Source organism: Apodemus sylvaticus, chromosome 1 (assembly GCF_947179515.1).
Source record: "Apodemus sylvaticus chromosome 1, mApoSyl1.1, whole genome shotgun sequence".
NCBI classification, from domain to species: Eukaryota; Metazoa; Chordata; class Mammalia; order Rodentia; family Muridae; genus Apodemus; species Apodemus sylvaticus.
In genome coordinates, this window is record NC_067472.1 from 116583570 (window position 1) to 116606777 (window position 23208).

Here is a 23208-nt window from a genome sequence, read left to right on the forward strand (position 1 = left end):
CTGCCTTTTGGACTTTTCTGTCTTTTCCATGCAGCATCCTAACTAAGGTATTTCTGGTTTTGTATGAGATTTGCACCTCCTTCAATATGTGGTATTTTACTCAGCAACTTTAATTTCCTTGATTGGAATTCTACCATTTTTGTGTGGTTCAAGGAACAATTCAAAGTTCACTTGTCTCCATGAAGCTTCCCTCCTGGGCTTCTCACTCTTTTTTTTTTTTTTTTTTTTTTTGGAATACCTAGAGCATTTTTCTTTGCCCAAAGTAGCCATTACTTTTTTCATTGTACTATTAATATTCCTGTTCTCATGTCCTTTATTACAGTTGTAAGCTTTTTAGGGGCAATGTTAGGTTGAGTTGTTTTCATTCCCTAGCTTTTAGCTCTGAGACCAGCAATGTGAAACAGACTCGATTAGTCGGGCAAACGATAGCTCTAACAGTGCATAAACTGGTTTCTTGGCTGGTCAGGATTCAAAGCTGGGATAGCTAAGTTCAGAGGGAAGATATTGCCTCTCATACACAACAGCAATCGAATTAATGCTGGGAACCACTTAACTAGATCAGTGGGTTGCCAAGGGCTTAGGGAAAGTCTGGGCAGTGTCTCTGGGTTTGAAAAGCCAGCAACAATTTCTGGAATGACAGAACTCCAATTTCTTTATTTGGATGTTGGAAAAGTCATGGTTTCCTTCGAGTCTTAGACAAATAGGGATGTCTGAAGGATGGTATGCTCTGTTCTTTCTTGTCTGTCTTCCTCAGAGCCATGCCCTTTTCTGACTTATTGGGTATGTCCCTTAGTTTAACTAACCAAAGACTGACCGGAAGATTAGTTCTTGGGCTGCCTCAGATGTATAGCTATGATCGTGCGCTGCCTGCAGACATGTTCAGACTGTTTTTTATTTCTTCCTTTTGTCTTACCCTTCCCTCTCACCATCCTTTCCCCTCATTGCCTTCTCCCCTACCCCATAACATAAATAACACACATTCCTTAGTTTCAAATTTTTGTTCCACTCCTCACTAGCCTCTCAGATCCCTTGTCTATAAAGCAAAGATAAAAAGAAGCCCTGTGGCTATCAAGAGAAGGCAATGAATCAATCTGTGCAAATCACTTGTATAATCCTGCATGAAATGGGACTGGTAATGTCTGCTCAATGTTGTTCCATATGCAGGAATGAAGGAGTTAATTCCCTACTGCTTAACCTAGCTGTTTACCTATCTGGAGAATTTTCTCAACTTTAGCCATTTTCCTAGGAAGCCACACCTCTTCCTAAGTTTAGCCTATAGCCAATGACTGATCACACCAAGACTACAAAAACCTGACCCCTCTCCACCAAAAGTCACCTCAGCTCCCAACCTGCCTCTTAGGTTTTGCTGAGTCTTTCTTCAGACCTTACTACAGGTAACTGTGACTTTGTGCTCTGTTCTGCCACCTTCTATGTAGAGATGCTGACCCAAGAGGCCTTCTTGGGTCAAAATGACAAGCTAATTTCTGTCTCAGGGATTTTCAGGAAGCCCTGTCTCTGACATTGATACAGAGAGTGTGTGCCACACTCCAGGCCTATGCACGGAAAGCACTAGGCCTTAGAAATTTGGGCCCCATTTTAACACCTGTGTGTCTGGTGCTTAGTGGTGGAGGCCATTGCTTTGGCTCTACCACCCAAAGGCCCCTCTTCTCAGAAGTGTTGATACTAGGCTGAGATATTTTGGACTTTGTGAAGCTGACAGGGAGAGTTCTCAGTTGAGCCTTTCCTCTGCAGTACGCAATGGCCACTCTGAGAAGGAGACAGACAGCGATTTTCACTCCTTTGTAGGATTTATGCTGGACAGCTCTGGGTGACCTCCTGCTTGAAGAAGAAAGGCCACAAAGCTTCACAATCCTGGGCTTGAGCCCTGGGTTCCTCTTAGTTATCTTCTGCAGTTCAGTGTTTCTTGGCTTTCTGGCTAAGAAACCACAGAAGATTATTTTTTAATCTTCCAAATTGATTTAGAAGGTCCTCTGAAATCAACCCTCTTCCCTAGCCAAGCACCGAGCAACACTAGGATCCAAACACTTCTGAGGCCTTGAGAAACTGCCTCTCTGAGTCAGCTGCAGGGGTGGAGTTGGGTGGGGGTGGGGAGCTCAGCCACAAGATGTAGTTGGGAGGACAGCACTCACCCTTGGGTGGCTCTGTATCGTGCATGCTCCTCTTAGCATGTCCACTTGACTCTTGCATGCTCTCTCCCTACCCATCCTTCAGGGCCCAGGTTGGAGCGTTCAGAAGGAATCCTTCCTGAGCTTTGATCTCAGTGGCTGTGACAGTGTCCTGTGCGAGCTCTGGAGGGGTGATAAGCAGAGTCTCTATGGAAGTGGGGAGATCATCTCCCCCCTTTTTTGAGGAACAAAAAATGACCAAAGCTTAGAACATTCTGAACTTTTGAAAGGGTGCCTTGGATGACAGGGGAGGGAACCTTCAGAGAAAGGCTGCTGAGTGGGGCAGGGTAGAGTGTGGGGTGGGTTACGGAAAGTCCAGTCGGCTCCTGTTAGTTTGTTTATACACCATGACACAGGCTCTATATTCAGAGTGCCTAGTTTTTCCAGAGAAGCCAAGAATCCAAGTTCTGATATATTTATTGTTTTCAATGAACTACGATTTTAAAATATTGCCTATAAAATCAAAAATTTTAACAGCCACCAAGAGCCAAACCAAGCATATCTGGGAACAAGACACATGACTACCCATTTGTGGCCTCTGATTCCCAGAAGAAACTTCTGCTTCCTCGGCTGCCCTTTGGTCCTGCATATCTACAGGCAGTACAACTGCTTCCAACACCTCCTATAAGGACAGCATTCATTTGTGTGCTCTTCAGTGTCCACAGACACTATCATGGTTAATCCACAGGAGGAGTGCACCACTCACAAAGGCTATTTGCACACTTAACCGACACGGGGAAGACTTGTGATCAGAACCCCTTATGCAGCTGCTTGGAAAGTCAGGGCTGTTTTCTGTATATGGTCACCAGAATCTCTCTAAAGTGAGACAGGAATAAAGGGTGGATGTTGTCTTCTTTGCAGGAGAGAGGCAGGGCAGCTTGTGCCCTGTCTATAGTTTGCTCTGTAAGTTCCTCTCTTTGGCATGGCATTCTGTCCTTGTTTCCAGCTAAGTCTATCTAACCTGAGTGTGCGAGTTCCTTGAAGGGGCTGCATATCTTTATCACAGAGCTCCAGGGAACTCGCTCAGAAGAGATGCTTGCTGAAGCACAGGCAATGCAACTGAATTAGATGACACTCAGCAGCACAGATGAGCTCATGTAGCTTACAACCTTCTTTGATGTCTGGATGTCTATCTGAGGCCTATTTGAGATGCTCTTCTTCTAGAGTGCCCATAAAGCTCCTCATTCTATTCCTCTAGTCTTTGTTACCACCTCTCTGGTAGCTAGTATTCAGTTTTTAGATGCATTTCAAAATATGCTTATTGAAATCAATAGCTACTTAACTCCCATGGTGCTCTTTCGAATTTACATTCTGGGTTTTCAAATGTGACATGAAAAATCTAGAGACAAGGCCTCTTTCTTTTTCATTTTGGAATTCTTGTAGGAGGACCCGTGAATAATTGTGCATGTTGTTTCCTATCAAGGAACCAACTAAAACCTGAGGTTTGATCCCTGTGCCAGTCTGGAGGAAAGGGTACCATTTTACTTCCAGTCAAGCAAGAAAAATTTCCTTTAGTTGTTCTAATTGCTCATAATTTGCCTGAAAGTACTGTATGTATATACCTTTATTCCTGGCACAGTGCCTAGTACATGGAAGATGCTTAAAGTATCTGCTGACTGAGTTTATTCACCTCTGCAAGCACAAGCTGACTCCGTGGTTGAGCTGTCCAGGCATGTGGAAAAGATTAGTGTGCCGGACCTCAGCATCATGCCCACTCAGGTTAGCCTAAAGTTAACTCCCCAGCAAATGAGCTGGCTTCCCTAATGTCCTCAATACTTTATTATAGTTTCATCCTAGACACACCCTGGAAACATGTTTCCCTGGGACAGTGGCCAAAACTTTCAAGGCCAAGGCCTTACATACAACTGGAGTCTGGGCGGATCAGCACAGGACAGTCACACCCAGATGGAGATGTGAGGATGAATCACTCACCGTGGCCAGTACTGAACTTTGGCTGCAGCTCAGACCTGGCTGCAGAAAGCCAAGGTCCTAACCCTTTTCTACTCTTGTTCTAAATGTTCACACTCCCTCCAGAGAGCCTGGTGTGGGTGGAAAACCACTAGAGGCCAGTAGGAAGAAGCTCTACTCGATACCCTTTGGTCAGGTATGAGAGGTTCAGTGAACCAGCAGTGAACTAACCCTACAGATAAAGCAGTAGAGATCTGTAGCCTCCCACAGGCACCAGGGTGAGGTGAGCAGTGGGTCCCAGAGTTACACTGTTTAACTCCAATCCCGTCTGCCTCCTGGGCTGGAAATTCCCTTGCTAAGGAGCTATCAGCTTCACTCACGGTGCTTCCACGATTCCAAAGACAATTGCCTCAGATGCCAGATCCCTCAAAGTCCTCCTCATGAAGCACCACACAGTTTGCATTTCATGGTATAATCTCATCTTTTTCTCCCTTAAGTGTTTGAGGAGATGAGATATTTGGGAAGCAGTGGAAGCCTGACTTTGTCACCCTGCACATATGCCCTCTTTACTGTGCTACTCAGGGCACAACCACCTAAGTTTGCTCACCATAAACCTTTATCCCCATGCAGAATGTCCTCATCTATGCCCTCAAAATCATCAATCTAAGGCCTTCTTCCCATGTCATTTCCCCATGAGGTCAATGGGTTCTTAAACAGAGTTCTCTAAGATGAAAGTCCTGCCTCTGTGATTACCCACAGCTTAGCTCTAATCATGTTCCTCTTGGCCAGTCTGTTGTGCTGCTGTCCTGTTTTCATTATGAAATGTTTGTTACTCCAGAAGAGGTTTGTGCTGGATTTCTGCCTACATCCCCAAGGAAACTGGCACAGGGCATTCATTTGGCAGGTACTAAATGCTGAACATTCTTTAGACTAATATTAGGAAGTTTACCTAGATATGTAGTTAGTTCAGATCTCTCTTCTATGATGCATCTGTTGGTGGCTACAGAAAGTCTGTAATCAGGGCCTAGGTAATCGGGGGAAATATCCTGCTTTCAGTGTCATAATGGTGCATTTCATGGGTAGAATTAACACTAATACAGATGACAAGGATCCCTTTAGCAGCAAGACGATAGCAATGAAAACAGGATCATACCTTAATATTGTCCTCTGGCCAAGAGTTCAGCATTGTTGCAATGTGGCCCTTGTCATGAATGGTGATAAACAGCCCACTAGAAATAAGAGAAAAGCATGTACATATAGAGAAACCAGGCAGTCAGTGTAGAAACAGAACAAAGACCATGAGCACAGGTATCAATTACATTGCCGAGTTTTGCCCTTAGCTCCAAGGAAGATGGATTTATCTCAAAGCTCCGGAAGGTTCTGGCCTCTTTCCTTCAATTGCTTCTCTCCATAGGATCAAGAGAGCACTGGGTCAAGGGCTTGCCTATCTGGAACAGTCTTCTCTAGAGACAGATCTTCTCTTCTTTTCTCTAGCTCTGGTACTAGAATCCCCAGACTCACCAGCCCCAAGACTAAGTCCACAGCCTTAGCAACTGTGTGGGTCTTTATTCCAGGCACTTGCTCCAGAGTACAAACCACATGGTCATGACTACAATGTGGACACAAGGGTTGGGAAGTATAGATATGTATGCACCAGGCACCTGAAATGGGAGATGTGGCTGGGGATGTGAAGAAGGGTGGGTGCTTATCATGAGAAGCTTTTCTCTGCAGGACAGGAGTCTAACAACACCAAATTCAAACCTAGTCTTCCAGTCTACTGTAAAAGTATCATTTATTCACTGTATGTAATTGTTGTCTTGTCTGCTAGCCTAGGCCTAGTCCTGGAAGCTTCTATATAATCTAATCTAGGTCTAGAATGTTTCCGTTCTCTGAAACTTAATGCTGAATAAGCTCATCCTCTGTAGCTCTTTCTGAACTCTGGCTGGCTGATTCAACTCAGCTGTTCTTGTCTAACTCCTCTCCAACCTGACTGATTCAATCTGGTTTCTCTCTTAACTTCTTTTTGCTCTGCTTGGCCTCAAAGTAACTCAGCCAATCTGTTCTAATCTTCCACCTCCTCATTCTCTGGCTCATTCTGTCTTCACCTATGTGTGCTTGTTCTGCCTCTGTAACCTGTCTCTGTCCCACTGTCCTGGTAAAACTACCCCTTTCCCCTCTCTTTGCACTACTCCCTTAAATAGCTTCCCTTTTCTCTCTATTCTCATGAGAGTTGGGCATAGCCTATTCTGTCAAGTCTTTCTCTGATTCACTTTGTCCACTACCAAGACATCACTTTCAAACTTTGGTACTTCCTTCTACAAATTAACTTTACTTTCATTGTTTGGGATTAAAGGTATGTACTTAGGATGTGTCCGTATTCCAGTCAGAGGGCTTAAAGGTATGTGCTAAGGGTTGAGTCACACAACTAGAAACAGCTCCCCCCCCCCCAGTAAATAACATAATCTCTGAGTTCACAGTGTGATCAAATAATCCTGCAACAGTTTACTATTAGGGTCCAGTTGTAAATGTAAGATAGTAAAATACTCTCAATTTAATATCTTACCACCTGATTTATGGTGTTCAATGTTTTGACCTAAAGGACTTTGATATGAATCTCTGCTTTAGGATTAGGGGTGAGAGAATATGTAGGACTTGGGGTCCCTTCTCTCTCTTCACTCTAGTAAATAACCACAAAATTTGAATACTTAAGTTTTTATCATCCTGGAGGTAAAACAAGATTCCTGGCTTCTGGTAGTGACACAGAATACCCTTGCTCCAAACAACTATTATGAAATCATTAATTTATAAAGAATTTATTTTACTGCCATGTTTGAATTATGTATTTGTGGGTACGCAGTAAGGCGATGGCCAAATAGTGTCGGAACTGGAGGAGCAGCTGCCTTCGCAAGCACCAACTGTTCTTTGAGCTATGCGGCTTTGCGGCTTTTTGCCTGAGGGTGACCCAATCTTCAAACAGCTTGGAGCAACGGAAAGTCTCAGACTTACAGCTTGAGGTGCCTGAGAACAGTGTTGGCACTAGAAAGAACATCTGGGCAGTGAGGAGGGAAATCTGAATAGAGGAAACTTCAGAGAGAATTGACTCTCAAGTCTGGGGAAAAAAATTCCCAGCCATTGACTGGCCATAAGCAAGAAGCCCTTCAAGGATCTGAGTGGAGACCTGGGTTCTTGCTGATTTGGGAAGATGGAGCTTATAATGTGACTTCAGCTTAGTCAACTCTCTTAGGACAAAAAACTACTTTTTTGAGAAACAAATAGAATCCAGCATCCATACAAGTCAGGATACCCGAGATATCCGTTACAATAACCTGCTTATTTCATTTATGTGTGAATTTCCAAAATAAAATGAGTGTGTGTGTGTGTCCACCTACTCATGCCTGTCACACATGCCTGTGAAAGTCAGAGGTTGAAATCATGAATTTTCCACCTTAATTTTTGAGATAGTGTTTGAGCAGACTAAATGCCCAGCTAACCCCAGAGCTACCTTGTCTCTCCCTCCCTAGTGCTAGGATGGCTGGGGCTCATTGCTGCCCTCAGCTTTTTAAAATGTAGCTTTTTAGATCCTCACATTTACAGGAAAAGTGCTTTTCCTACTGAGATATCTCTCTAACCCCAACGAAGTATTCTGAATGTCAGTCCCTTATTCACACTCAGATCACTCTTTCTCCCCAGTACTAAACTAAAATCAATCAAACAAAGAACTAAAACTAAACAAACACAAAGCCCAACTTGCTTACAGAAGCTGCCTCTGTTTTGGTGCCTCCCGCTAATTCTCCATCCACTGTAGCAGTGTGCCTTTCATTAGCATCCTGTTACCACACCTCCAATGACATGCACCTCTTTGAGGGCAATGGGCACTTTTCAGCCCATCATCTCCTCTGATTTGCTTTTTGTTTTAAACAATCATTTGTTTTTATAAAGTGTTTTATCTGCATATGTGTATGTATTCTAAGTGTGTGCAGTGCCCCTAGAGGCCAGAAGAGGGCGGTGGAGTCCCTGGAGCCAGAGTTGCTGCCTGTTGAGAGCAGTCTGATGAAGATGCTGAGAATTGCACTCTAGCCTTCTGCACAAGCAGCAAGTGCTCTTAAGAGCTGTTTTTCTGTCAGTCCTCTGGCTTCTTGACAGAATTTTGACAAAATTCTATTAACCCCCCAGCTGGCAAATGTTGGCTTTTGTGAATCTCCTTTCTTTTTCTCCCTCCTTCTCTGACTACTCTTATTTATGCATTTATGCTGGTCATCCAGCCATGGTGTTTATGATAACATTCCTCAAATACTTCCTGTATCTTGCATTTGGTCTTTCTCTATGCAGTCTTATCAATGCCAAAGGCATTTGGACTATGAGTTTCAAATATCTGAAGACAAAAATTTCTCATTTTGAGTGCTCTTGACACTTTGTGTTAGAGAATTCTTTGCTGTGCAGGTGAGGTTGGCCTGAGCCTTGCAGCATTTTTGGCAATCTCCCTTTCCCATTATATGCCAGCAGCACCTCATACTCTGCCATAGCAGCAGCAGCAGCAACAATAACACCAACAGCAGCAACAACAACAACAGCAACAACAGCAACAACAGCCACAAAATGTCTCCAATCATTAGCAAATATATATATATATATATCCAGAGGGGACAATAATCATCATAGTCCTTGAAGGGATGGCTCTAGACCTATGTATTAACTGCCTGTCTGACACATGTCAAAGGTACTCACATATAACCTGTCTAAGACCAAATTTATGATCTAGCCTTTCACCACTGTGACTCGAAGATGAGATAAAACACAGACCCATTCCTTTCATTCTCCAGCTGTCAGCCGCACTGGCTCCCTTTCCAGACTCCGAGCAGCCATGGGCCTCCTGCCTCACGGTGTTTAGGCTTTTCCTTCTGCCCAATACCCACGTGCTTCCTCACTCCTCTGTAGCAAATTCGTTCTTATTATTCTGATAATTTCCAAATCAGGGCAGAAGTCCCTTGTTATGAGTTCCAAGTCCCTTATCCTTGCAAGCACACACACGTCTACTGCGTGGCTCCTTGACTAATCTCCCCACATTAGATTGTAAGTGTCACAAAGACCAGGTCTCCATCTACTTTTATTGTCGTTCAGCACCGTATCCTCCTGCTTAGTTCATGATGCATGCTGAGGATACTATCTTTGAACAAGGAGAGGCTTGAATCAACAGATGTTGACGATGTCCAAGTGATAAAGGAGAAGATTGTTGGGTAAAATACGGGAGTTGGCACAAAGGCACTTTGTGTGTCCACCCTGGAGGGATCCTGTGAACTGGGTGACAGCTGGCGGTGCTAGAGAGTGCTGATAAACGCGGAAAGGGTGGTGAGTGGGCCAAGGAGAAGAAACACACTTAAGATTTGGGTACAGGGTTCTACTTTTGAAGGGGGCAGTGTACATACCTGGATTCGCTTACTCATACAATATCACGGTTTCCATATGAAGAATACTACACCCTACCACCCTAAACCATGCCTCTTCCACCTAGACACGATTTTGAGCTATTTCATTGTGAACTGAAGTTTTGTGGGGTAAAACCAAGTCACATCCGTGTTCTACAAGACTAATTAAAACTGTGATTATGGAAGGTTGGGATGTTGCCAGATTATCTTTTGCTATCTTTAGCTCTCAGTGTCTGACCCAACATCTTTTGATTTTTTTAGTAAATACCTTGGAATGAATTAACAGGTCTCTCAGTCCACCAAAAGCTAAGAATGCTATTAGATAATATCTGAAACCTCTAACAGATTAAACAATTTTTTTCTGTGCTATAACATGCCTACCTGATGTTCCCTCCAAAATATTTGAAGAATGCCTTGATTTATAACTTCCTTTTGTTCTGTGACTATAAAAATTTCCCGAAACCATTACCATATTAAAGTATGGCATTTGAGGAACCTGAATCTGTGTTCCTGGGCCATGTTCACTCATGTGAATCCAGGATAAACTATTCCTTAGTGTGGAGAGCTGTTTGCTGCATGCGAAGACCCAGAAAAGGGGCATACATTTTTCTGTTTGTTTGTTTATATATTTATTTATGTATTTATTTATTTGGCAAAGGGACTTGCTATAAAGCCTTGGCTGGCCAGGCATTGTCTATGTGGACCCGGCTGGCCTTGGACTCACAGAGAGCCATCTGTTTCTAAAGGAGAGTGCTACACCAGCTCAGATTTTCCTTTTGCAAAGACCATTTGCATTTATTTAATAATTTCCTGTAGCAAGCAGCAGGAGGACTCTTATCCACATAACGGAACTTACTGAATAACCTTAGCTTACCTTACTTGCATACAGACGGGGGCTCATAGGATGCTTAGGGAAGGAAAAGCACTCGTGTGACGAGGCAGGATCCATGCTCTGGTTTGCAGATACATGGAGCATTGTGCAAACACAGGCAAAGCATGATTATTGCAATTATGTGGTGTATCAGAATCAGCCCTCTCTACCCCATTTTTAAATTGGATTCTTTGGCTTGTTGATGTCTAGTTTCTTGAGTTCTTTATGTATTTTTGATATCAGCTCTCTGTTAGATATGGGATTGGTGAAGATCTTTTCCCATTCTATAGACTGCCATTTTGTCCTATTGATGGTGTCTTCTGCCTTACAGAACTCACTTTCATGAGTTTCTATTTATTAATTGTTGATCTCAGTGTTTGCACTACTGGTGTCCTGTAGGAAGTTGTCTCCTGTGCCAATGCATACTCATTTTCTTTTTTTATCAGGTTTAGTATATCTGGCTGTATGTTGAGATGTTTGATCCACTTGGATTTGAGTTTCCTGCAGGGATCTAAGCAGAGCAATCTCTGATAGCCCAGAAGCACTTAAAGAAATGTTCAACATCCTTAGCCATCAGGGAAATGCAAATCAAAATGACGCCGAGAATCCATCATATACCCATCAGAATGTCTAAGATAAAAAGCTCAAGTGACAACACATGCTGACAAAGATGTGGAGCAAGGGGGAACTCTCCTCCATTGCTGGTGGGACTGTAAACTTGTATAGCCACTTTGGAAATCAACTTGGCCATTTCTTAAAAAATTGGGAAAGATCTACCTTAAGGCACAGCTATGCCATTCCTGGGCATATACCTAAAGTACGCTCCACCATACCACAAGGGCACTTGCTCAACTATGTTCATAGCAGCTTTATTCACAATAGCCAGAAAGTAGAAACAATCTAGATGTCCCTCAACTGAAAATAGATAAAGAAAATGTGGCACATCTACACAATGGAGTATCACTCAGCTATTAAACACAAAGACATCATGAAATTTGGAGGCAAATGGATGGGAACTAGAAAAATAATCCTGAGTGAGGTAACTCAGACCCAGAGGGGCACACATGGTATGTGCTCACTGTAAGTGAATACTAACTGTAAAGTAAAGGATAATTATGCTACAATCCACAGACCCAAAGAAGCTAAGTAATAAGGAGGGCGCAGGGATGTGTGAATTTCACCAAGAAGGGGAAATAAAATAGACTTAATGGGTGGATGGGGGTGCTGGCTGGCCATGGGAGTGGGAGTGGGAACAGGAAAGATCAGGTGGGTGCAGGACAGAGGGAAAAAGTACTGGGAGAGACAACTGAAATGGGGAGGCATCTCTGGGATGAGCTAGAAACCTACAGCAATGGAAACTCCCAGGAATCCATGAGGGTGACCCTAAGACTCCTAGCATTGGAGGATATGGAGGTAGAAATGGCCATCTCCTATAACCAGGCAAGACTTCCAATGGAGGGATTGAGACCCCAACCGAGTCACCAAACTTTTGACCTACAATTTCCTCTGCCTGCAAGATGTGCTGGGACAAGAATCTAGCATAATCATCATCAGAGAGGTTTCACCCAGCAAATGATGGAAACAGATATAGAGACCCATAGCCAAACATTTGGTGGAGCTTGGGGAATCTTTTGGAAGAGGGAGGAAGGTTTGTAGGAGTCAAAGGAACCAAGGACATCTCAAGAAAACCCACAGAATCAGTCTGGGTTCACAGGGGCCAGTGGAGCCTACATCACCAACCAGGGAACCTGCGTAGGACTGACCTGGGCCCTCTGCACGTGTGTTACAGTTGTGTAGCTTGGTCTTCATGTGGGACTCCTAACAGTGGGAGCGCAGGCTGTCTCTGACTCTATTGTTTGTCTTTGGAATCCTCTCTTCCTACTGAGCTGCCTTGTCTAGTCTCAATGGGAGACTATGCGCCTAGTCTACTGCAACTTGATGTGCCAGAGCTGGTTGATATCCATGGGAGGATTTCTTTTTTTCTGAAGAGAAAGGGAAGAGGAGTGGATGGACAAGGGGAGGGGAGGCCTGGGAAGAGAGGAAGAGGGGGGAAACTGAAGTTGGGATTTAAAACAAATAAACAAAGAAACAAACAAATACCAACCCTCGGTATTGACAGTAAGAGAGGTGGGGGGGCAGGGATACTTGAACAGTTTTACATTAAACTTCTGAGCTGATGAAATGTTAGAAGATTTGTTCATGGTCTTTCTTTTAAAGCGTATTTTTAGGGGCTGCAGAGAACAGACTATAAAATTTCCCACTTTTGAAATTTATTAAGAGCTTTAAAAAAGTGCATATGAACTATAGTGAAGAAATGCCCTGGATGTGGGGTTTGAGATTTGTTTTTCTTTCTGTAATTCTTGCTGGTGGGGGCGGGAGGTTATGATACTATTTAATAAAAGGATAGCAGGCCAGGCAGGATTCTCAAGAGGTTGTAGGGAGAGAATGAGATCCTGAGTGAATGTGTACTGTTGACATGGTGTGGGGGCCACGTTAAGGACCTCAGTGCCTCAGCCACATGGGGCTGGGTGGAGTCTTTCCTGAGTGAGGCTCACGGCAAAGCATCCTTGGGTCTGAATGTAAATGTTGACCATGTGTGCAGAAAATGTCTGCCATCGCTTTCTCTCCTTGGATGGTTACAGCCTGAAGACAGCTCCCCTACAGAGATGGCTCATACAGGGATTAACTAATCCCTGCCTCCTTGTTCAGCTGTATGTGACAACCACACCTCTCTGTTCAACTGTAGATAATGAACACACTAGCTTCCATACTCCCAGGGTGCTCCAGCTTCACCATCCACGTTTTTTCTGTATCTTATGTCTTTCACCTTTTTATTTCTTCACTGCTCCAGTTAGGTCAATCCTTGGAACCCTATGGCAGGTAGGGCCTGGGGGTCCCCCTCATAATTAGGCTGAAAAGCATCTAGACTAGCTTAGAAAGAAGTGCCTGTGAAATACTCTCAGTAAAAAACAATTCTCAGTTCTAGTCTCTTTTCACTCAGGGGAAATCAAAATTTTCAGCAGTAGTGGGTAATGGGATGGATTGCTTTTCTCCACTTCTGCAAGATGTTTATTAGCAGAAGAATGCAGAAGCTTGCAGGCATTCCTCCTCAGTGACCTCAGAGTACCCAGGTGCCTTGGGAAGCTCCCTTTGCAGCCCTGCTTGGCTCTACCCTGAGAACTCAATTCACTGAGGCTGGAGCGAGCATTAAAGCAGCACCCACAAATGATGAGGTTGCTGTGGCTTCACTGACATCTGGGAGGACTGCCAGAGGGAAGACGGCAGACACTAGGGGTTAATGGGTCAGCTCTGCAGCCTCAGTGCCTAGACTCAAAGCCTGGTGCTCCAGGGCCTGGCGACACATCTGTGTACAAGTTCTTTTCCTGTTCCTTGGTCTTCTGTTCTTCACATGTAAAATGGAAGAAGTGAACCCACTACTTTGTACCTTGGCTATGATGATTCAATAAGACAGTTCAGATTTAAATAGTGTGTTAAATAGTGTCTTCTATAAACTGATGTACAGTGCCTGGTGTAACTCAATAAATGGTAACTCTTCCTATTGCTGACAGTGTATTACTTAGCAGTGCAGGCTCATGAGTCTACTTGTCTGGGTTCAGATGCTGGCACAATATCCTAGAGGTATAAGGCTCATACTAATTGCCTGGTAAATGCTATAATCTGATTATAAATGAACATTTTGCTTAGAATGATAGCCTGTTTTTCCCAAACATGATTTGTAGATGCAGTGACTTTCTTTGGTGTCAGAGGAAGGTGGTCATAAACAAAGTATGGTAGGTAGGAAATCTCTCATTATGCGAGTCACCTAGTGGGGGCAAAATAAAAAAAAAATTGTAGTAATGCACAGTTGGGACAAAAGGTTTCCTATTATCCTTGCAAGAACTAATATTTAATGAGAATGAGATCATAGGCAACTTGGAAAGAACATCCACTCCATTCATTCATGCAGAAGCTTTTGTGAATATCTCTGATCAAGGGATCCAACAGGACCTGTATGTAAGTACAGATTGTGTTCTTAGTGGGTAGCCTATGAACATCTTCATGGGATGACGATGTGAAGTCCCAGGGGAGATTCAAGTGCTGTCTCTTAGATATAAGAAAGGTGTTCCCTTAGGTGTGTGCATTGGGACAAGACACTTCAGCTCCCTATGCCTTAGTTCTCTGGTCAGTAAAATGGGGACCTCAGCTTCTTAGTGGAATGATTGTGAGCAACAGATAGGTCAAGGTTGCAGAATCCCTGTGCACCACAAAGCCCTATGACATACTAGTCTTACTAATACTTGTTTGCCTACTGATTGCTTCCTACAGTCCCAACCAGAGGATTAGGGTGGTAAGAATGTGCCAGGAAGTGCTCTATACTCCACACAGCTGCTTCCACTGGTGCCAAAATCATGAGAATGAATGACTTGCCAGGAGGCATTGATGCCGCAGCTGGGTGATGGCTTAGAGTAGTGTGATTAGACCACCCTGCTGGAGGCACAGAGGGAGGAAAGAAAGGAGGAAGCGTCAGCAAGTCCTGCCTAACTGAGATACACAGGCATTTCCAGAATTTGAGAATCACTGTCTGCCAAGGTGCTAGGCATCCTGGGGACATGCATCAAGGCTGGTGGCTTCTTAGAGGAACTAAGACAGAATGCTTCTCATGTTCCTGGGGCCACCCAGATGAGCATCTGGGTAGAAGCATTTTTGGGAACCCCACTGTCAATAGCTACTGAGTAGAACAGGGTAGTAATTTAACCACTTACAATTTATCCTAGATTTTACTTACTTAACCCAGGGAAGCAAATTTAGAATTTAAGAGGCAAGAAAAACTTTTTTCTTACCTCTCAAATACATAGTACAATGGCAAACTGTTGACCTATGGAACCAAATTTTTAACGACTAGATGTCTTGCTTTACATAAAATCAACATTTTCTGAAAGGTTATGAGTAATAAGCTTCTAAACTTAAAAGCATACCAATTTGAACTCAGGACACTGCCATGTAAAGGAAAACTGTGGAGAATGGCTTGGAAATAGAATCCCATGACCTCTGATGTATTAGTCTGCTTGCCGTCACTGTGACAAAATGCTTGAGATAGAAAATTTATAAAGAGGGAAGGTTCATCTTGCTTCATGGTTTTGGAGGTTTTAGTCCACAGTAGTCCATTTCTTTCAGGCTTGTGAAGGCATAGTACCTCATGGTAGAAATACATGACAGTGGAAGCCCTAGCCTCATGGCAGATGGAAGGCAAAGAGGAGAGGGCAATGGTTTCAAAGTCCTGTCTTCTCCCATTAGGTCCTATCTCCTAAAGACGCCACTAACATTCCACAGCACTGAAGGTGCCTGGGACTGTGGGGTTTGTTTCATATCTAAACTATAGTGACTTACTCACGGCTTTCCCAAGTTTGGATTTTTCCTTCTTTAGTTCCTAGAAACAAAGATCAGACACCCCTAGCTAATGTGTGGTCATCTGGATGCACAGGATTGGCCTAAGATGAAATGGTGGCAGGGATCCTCTTTCATGGAGCTTTGGAGAAGGGTGAATGGAGATAAAGGAATAAACCCATGTTTAACAAACATTCACTGTGCACCTAAGCTGTTCTTCCACACACTCAGTCAGCTGGACCTGAAAGGCATATTTGTTGTGAGTTGTTCATCTTGCCACAAAGCTGAAAGTCTTCCTGCTACCATGTATTGAAACAATTGCTTCTATTCCCCAAGGACATTGTGTGCTACCTCTTCCAGGCACAAGGATTTGCTAAAAGGAAGCACAGCTTAGAAGCTCCTCTGGTGACTAAGTAAAATAGAAGTAGAAATGACAAAACGTACTGCATCTAAGGGCCAGTGTGTGATTCACCCCCTTCACCTTCTCCCTTTGCTACAGCAATGCACACAGTTCTAGATAAAGCAATTTCACTAGTCTAGGACTTGGAGCAAGGGAGATACAGAACATAGCTCTAGGTGGTTATTGGTGTGTGTGTGTGTGTGTATGTGTGTTGAAGCACAGCATGAAGCATAGAATAAAGCTTATTTTAAAGATTATATATAAATCATATATATGTACATATATACACATATATGTGTACATATACACACACATATGTGTATATATGACTCTATGTGTACATGTGTGTAGCCACAGAGTTCAGAAGAGGGCATAAGATCCTTTGGAGCTAAACGTAGAGGTTACAGGTGTTGGTGAACCTCCTGAGGTTGATAATAAATTTTGAATCCCAGTCCTTGTGAATGAGCAGCAATTGTTCTTAACCCACTTAACTTGTTTGTTTTAAAAATGTGTAGTTTCTTTTTCAAATTCTTCTCTCATATATAACATCCCTACTGCAGTTTCCCCTACTTCCACTCCTTGCCCTTCTCTGAACCCTCATATCCCCTTTCCCTCCAGATCCACTTCTCCTCTGTTTTCCTTCAGATAAGAGCAGGCCTCCCAGGGATATCAAGCAAACACAGCACAACAAGTTACAATAAGACTAGGTACAAACCCTCAAGGGCAGATGAAGCAACCCAGTAGGAGAAAAAGAGTCCCAAGAGCAGGTGGAAGAGTCAGAGACATCTTCCACTTCCACTGCTAAGAGTCCCTCGAGAACACCAAGCTACACAACCATAACATATGCAGAGGACCTAGGGCAGCCCCATTGTGACTGCAACTTGGGTCTTTGTGCACCCTTGTGAGCCCTGCTTAGTTGATTCTGTGTTCTTATGGTGTCCCAAGCCTCTCCGGCTCCGACAATTCTTTCTTTTCCTCTTCCGTGGGTTTCTCCAAGTTACACCCAGTGCTTTGCTGTGGTATCTGCATCTGCTCCATTCAGTTGCTGGATGAATCCTCTCTGATGGTCATTGAGCTAGGCACCAATTTGTTCTTCTGGCTGGCAATAAACTTTGTTTTAAGCATTGAGATTTTAGAATTATTTGTTTAAAAGCATGGCATGACCATGGTCTCCTTTGCTCAACAACTTCTTCTTCTTCTTCTTCTTCTTCTTCTTCTTCTTCTTCTTCTTCTTCTTCTTCTTCTTCTTCTTCTTCTTCTTCTTCTTCTTCTTCCCAATTATTATTATTATTATTATTATTATTATTATTATTATTATTATTATATTTACTGGGATGCCCATATATACTGCAAAAATTGACACTTTGGTGAAAGCAGAAGTGAGGGCACACCTTTCTGAAGGAGCCCACATTTTCTTCTTCCCATTTAGAATGCTGATGATGACAATCATGGAAGAGGCCTGCATTACTGGAAATATGCTATGGGAGTAAATGATGGTTAGGGAATTAGATTTCAAATGTGCATCTCATTTGACTAGACTGCTTGATGTTTAATAAGGCTTGGGCTGCATATGTTTTATTCATAGCCATAAAATATGGCCTGGCCCGGTGCCATGCACACAACAGGTATTCTACACAGTATATGAATTAGGGATAAATGATACAGGATGCAGGACTGGGATGAGGCAAACCTAGGCTCAGTCACAAACTGAGCACATAAACTTACTATGTCTAGCTGTTCTTGTGAAGGCCTCCCCTAAGCCACGAACATTGTTTGACCCCCGACTTAAATCTTAAAATTGAACTCTCTGTACCGGTGACCTTATTTAGAGATGGTGACTTTGTGGAATAGTCAGTTAAGATGGCATCGTTTGTGGGACCTTATTTAGAAGAGTTCTGGCCTTATAAGAAGGAGAGACAATGCCATACAGAAGAAAGACTGGAAGTGCAGAGATGGGAGAGAGACTGGCCCCTAAGTCTGTAAGGCATGGAAAGCAAAGGTTTGCCAGTAAACACTAGAGACCTGGAAGGACAGGGGAATGCTGTCCTTCAGCACTCAGAATATGACCCTGATTTCAGAATTCCTGTTGTTCCAAGCCACTCAGCCTGTGATAACTTATTCCAGCAGAAGCTAGGACTTAAAGAAACCAAGTCTCCAATTTTTGTATGATAGCCCTGAGTAGTGGTCATTACAATTCCTTCTCTAGGTGTTTCCCAATTTTAAATTAAAATGTTTTCATTCTTATTTTATTTTAATTTTTACTTCTTGTTAAGTTAGTTCTTTGATAATTTAATAGACAGTTAAGACACATTCTGGTTACTCTCTTCCCCTGCCCTCTCTTATCTCCCTCAAATATTCGTTAAGACTCACCCCCTTCCCAGTCTGTCCCTTTCCCAGATTAATGACGCTTGGTTACTGTGGGACTCACTTGGCTTAATCAGAGTCATCTGTATAATCATCAGATGAGTAGCTGTTGGATCCTGGTAGAGTCACCAGTGAGGACACAACCAATGGCAATGATCCTCCTTTCCTGGAGTCTATCAGTAGGCAACAGTTCAGCCATGACAGGTAGGGTCTGCTGAGTCTCTCTTCTCTGTTCTTGTCTGCCTGCTAACGGGTCCATTTTTGTGCAATTATCTACAGTTGCTGAGAGTTCATGATTGCAGTGGCTATATATTGCCCAGTGGAAGGCATCTCACAGTTCGTTTCCCTATCTTCTGGCTCTTATAGCACAATATTCTCTGAGCCTTGGAGGGGTGATATAGGCACCTTGTGTAGGGCTAACCACTCTGCTTTCACTTATCTCAGCACCTTGTAAACTCATAGGTCTCTGTCTTCATTACAGTTCATGAAATAAAGGAGAGGCTGCTCTGATTAAGGTCAAGAGTGATAATGGCTTGGTGTTAGTGGCCAAGTTTGTTGGGGTTTTGTTTAAGCTCCACCCCACACCTACCTGGCAATAGCCAGGTATGCCCCGCCCCAGAGATCTGGCCCACTATAAGAGGGGCTACTTTCCCCTCCTCTCTCTCTTTGCTCTCCGCTCTCCCACATACTCTCGCCTCTCTGCCCCTGGGGCTCTTCCCCCCCTCCACGTGGTTATGGCCAGGCCTCCACTCTCTCCTCTCTCTCTCTCTCTCTCTCTCTCTCTCTCTCTCTCTCTCTCTCTCTCTCTCTCTCTTCTCTCTCTACCTCTCTCTCTCTACCACTAACTCCCATCCCCTATTCTGAATAAACTCTATTCTATACCATGTCTGTGTGTGTGTGGTCCCTCAGGGGCAGAGGTGCCCAGGCAAGGGCCCGCCTGGACACCTTCCCCCACACCGCCTAGCCACACTCACCTAACCCCCTATACTCTCCCCTTTAAGCCTCATCATCCTGCTGAATCCTTCAAAGTTGGCTGGAAGCCTTGATTGAGTTTCCTGGGCTGGCATGAGTAGGGCCAAAGTGGGCTCGTGTAGTCCAGGCTGGCCTCGAATGAACTTGTTATGTAGTTAAGGATGACCTAGAATTCCTGATTCTCCCACCTTTCCCCACAGTGTGCTGGGATTACAGATGTATAACCCAAGGCCTGGTTTTTATGATGCTAGGGAACAAACCCAAGGATTCATAGGTGCTAGGTAAGGACTCTGCCCACTAAAATCCACCAAATTCTACATCTGTTAGAGTTTCCTGAGGGTAAATGCAGGTGAAGTTCCCCATCCACAGAGGCCCGTGAGTTACATCGTAGTCTCCAGTTTCCATCAGAAGGCAGAAAAATTTTCTTGATGTTGAGAATTCAATTACATCGGAGAGAAAGCAAAACAAAGATAATGTTCACTCTTGAGAATGTTATTTTTTCGAGAAAAAGTCTCTTAACCCTTATCTTGAGATTCCGCAAGGGAATGACCCTTAGACAGGTCCTAAAATAGACTTGGAAATAAATGACAACCCCCAAACAACAAAACCCATTGAAATCCATAGCATTCATTTAGACTTCTTGGCACCAAGTCCAACACAAAAGGAAGACTTAATTAAAACAGGGTCAATTGCATTAGGCAAACCTCTGCAGTGGGCTCAGGAGGAGGGACCTGCACTTTCAATTCCATAACAAAGACTTATTGTTGACAGAAAACCACCATTCCACACATTTTTGGCTAGAAGGCAGCCTGTCCTCTGAAAAACCCACAAGAAGCTATTTTTAAAACCCACTAGCACTTTGTTAAAATCAGCTGCATGCAGGAGAAACAATCTAAGACACTAGGAAAGGGATCTGCAAACCTGGAACCCTTTGGGGCTCTGCAGGCCAGATATCTACAGAGTGTGAAGGGAAAGGAAGACCCATGTGGGAGACAGGGTGCCAACAGACTGGGCAGGTGTCAGTGGGGGGTCACTCACACCCCATTGTTGGTTGTACTTTCACTCTTGAGGAACAGTTTGATTATTTAAGTACACTGAAGCACCAAAGCTTATTTCCTGGACCCTGGCCTGCCCATCCTGTTTGGAGTCCACTCCCCTCTGAGGTGGGACTTTACAAAGGAAGTAGATGGGTGTGTTCCCATCCCCACCCAATGGAGGGCCCCTTTCCTTCTGACCTTCTTAGATGACAGTGAACAGTGAGTGAACTTGTTTTTGGTGTGAGGCTTAAAGCTACAGGCAATGATTTTTTTTTTATCTAAGTGACACCAGAGACTGGACCTCGGAGAGGGTAGCGATTATCTTGAACTCACACACTTAATGTTAATCGTTATCTTTGGCCGGCATGGCTTCACATAGTATGGTTTGTGGGAAACATAATACTGGGCACATGGGACACAAGGACAAATGTATCTGTCTCTGGTCCAGAGGGCAGTCTGATTTAGGATCAGGAAAAAAAATCACATAATAGAGTATATAACAAAGTCATTATTGGAGGATTAAAGATAAGCATAGAATAATAAAAGAGCTATATCTCAGAGTGAGAAAGCCCATTGGCCATCTCTTTTCTGTCTCTCCTCCTGGCTGCTGTAGGATAGGTTTCCTAAAGTAGATTCAGCATTACAAACATTTACTGGATGCCACCTAAAGCAGCATTACAAAATCCCCTTCCAGTGATTCCCATGGGTGTGGACTTATGCAACTGTAGAAACACATTAGGTATTTCATTAGGTGGTCGATCTCTTTTTCTCCTTCCTTGAATGTGGGAGTGGGGCTGTAAAGACAGGGCAGGAGAGATTTTCCACCAGCCACGGACTTGTGAGATTATTGGACCTTTCTCAATCTGTTTCCCCATCTGCAAACTGAAAGCAGTAGATCAAATGACTACTAAAACCCTATGGTTAACTGTCTGCAATCTATCAGGGCTCACAAAGGTCCCTGGATCGGTTGTAATAACTTGGATTTGAAGTCAGACAAACTTGGATTTTAACCCCAGATCCAGTGCAACCTGGATTGTTCATCACTAGAATGAGGCTGGAGTCACTAAATCCACCTTATTCAATTAAAGATATCCATGCACATCAGCACAGCAGCATAACAACCCAGCTTCTTGGTAAGTTTCAAGTTGGGCTAGACATGCTTGTAGGAAGAATAGAGGTCATATCCCCTCCAGAGACATTGAATTTCCTGTCTCCGCTCAAAGATGGGGAGACTGCATATTCTGGTTTCCATGTGTCTTGATACAATTACTATTTGTTTTCCTTTTCACTCTGGAAAACTTGCTGATCTGCAGATTGAGTGCATTACAAACATTTACTGGATGCCACCTAAAGAAACTCAAGGTTTTTTTTTTTTGTTGTTGTTGTTGTTGTTTCAATTTTTATTATCATTGGGGGTGGTGGTGCTCATGTGGAGGTCACAGGACAACTTTTATGGAGTCTGTTTTCTCTTGTGTGCGTTCTGGGGCTCAAACTTAGATTGCCAGGCTTTTGCAGTCAGCACCTTTACCCACTGACATGTCTTGCCAATCCCGCCCCCACCTTTTTTTTTTTTTTAGCTCATTCTTTTGGCTGTATTGTTTGAATTCTTTCTCATATAGTTATTAAGATCCAAATAATAAGGGGCTGGAAATATGTCTCGATGATTAAGATGTTTGTTGTTGTTCTAGAGCAATGACTGGTTCTCACTCTTCTTAATGCTGTGACCCTTTAATACAGTTCCTTGTGCTGTGGTGACCCCAACCATAGAATTATTTTTGCTTTTCCTTAGTGTTTGCTGCGTGAACATGAGGTCCCGATATGGATCCCAGCACTAACTTCTGGAGAAGCTGCCATGCCGTGCACATGGCAACCTCAGTGCAGAGACAAACGGCTCCTCAAGCCTTGCCTGACAGCTGCGTGACTGACTGAAGAGCTGAGCTCAGGTAAAGAACAACTGGGGAAGACAGAACAACTGAGGAAAACACTCAGCCTCAACATTTGTCATCTACATGTACCCAAACACACACACACACACACACACACTGCATGCACACATACATGGAGGCACACACACAGGCACATGTGCATGCAAACACACACACACATACATTCAAACACACATACATGCAGCCACACATGTGCATTCACTCATGCATGCTTGCATGCATGCATGCAGGTTTATGTATATACAAACAAACACATAAACACACACAAACACACACACATGCACACATGCATCTATGCATGAATACAGGCACACATGTGCACACAAACACACATGCACCGTCATCCCCACACACTCACACCTAAATGAACAAAAAGGAGTCAGAGTCATACAGAAAAGCAGGCGAGGAGCCCCTCTGCCTCCTGTATCTTGTTGCTGTCTAGATTACAGCCTTTTGACAGAAGAAAAAAAGATTTAAGAAGCTTGGGGTTTTTTGTTTTGATTTTATTCATTTTTGGCCTCCCTGGATGTTGCAAGTGTAATATATTGCTCTAACCTCTTTGTTGATTATGAGATGGATTTGGCAGCAGGAATTTGCTGAGCGGAATTCCTCGGGTTGAGGAGGAATGTCTCTGTGCAAGTTCTTTGAATAAGAAGGGTCTGAGGAGGTCGAGGAGGTCTGTGAACTGAACAGGCGCAGGCTACCTTAAAACGCCT

General features: G+C 43.6%; 1 protein-coding gene and 1 long non-coding RNA gene across 3 annotated transcripts in view; one reads left to right on the top strand and one right to left on the bottom strand.

Annotated features, from left to right (window-relative positions):
* The window catches only part of Me3 (malic enzyme 3), a 198511-nt gene that overhangs the window by 59653 nt on the left and 115650 nt on the right, over nt 1–23208 (bottom strand). For both annotated transcript variants that reach the window (XM_052159073.1, XM_052159077.1), the window contains exon 5: nt 5248–5323. In XM_052159073.1, the coding sequence (XP_052015033.1) occupies nt 5248–5323 (76 nt within the window). The remainder of the gene's footprint in view (nt 1–5247; nt 5324–23208) is intronic.
* The window catches only part of LOC127666273 (uncharacterized), a 103219-nt gene that overhangs the window by 45297 nt on the left and 34714 nt on the right, over nt 1–23208 (top strand). Inside the window, exon 2 of the long non-coding RNA XR_007973585.1 lies at nt 22336–22489. This is a non-coding gene — a long non-coding RNA (uncharacterized LOC127666273). The remainder of the gene's footprint in view (nt 1–22335; nt 22490–23208) is intronic.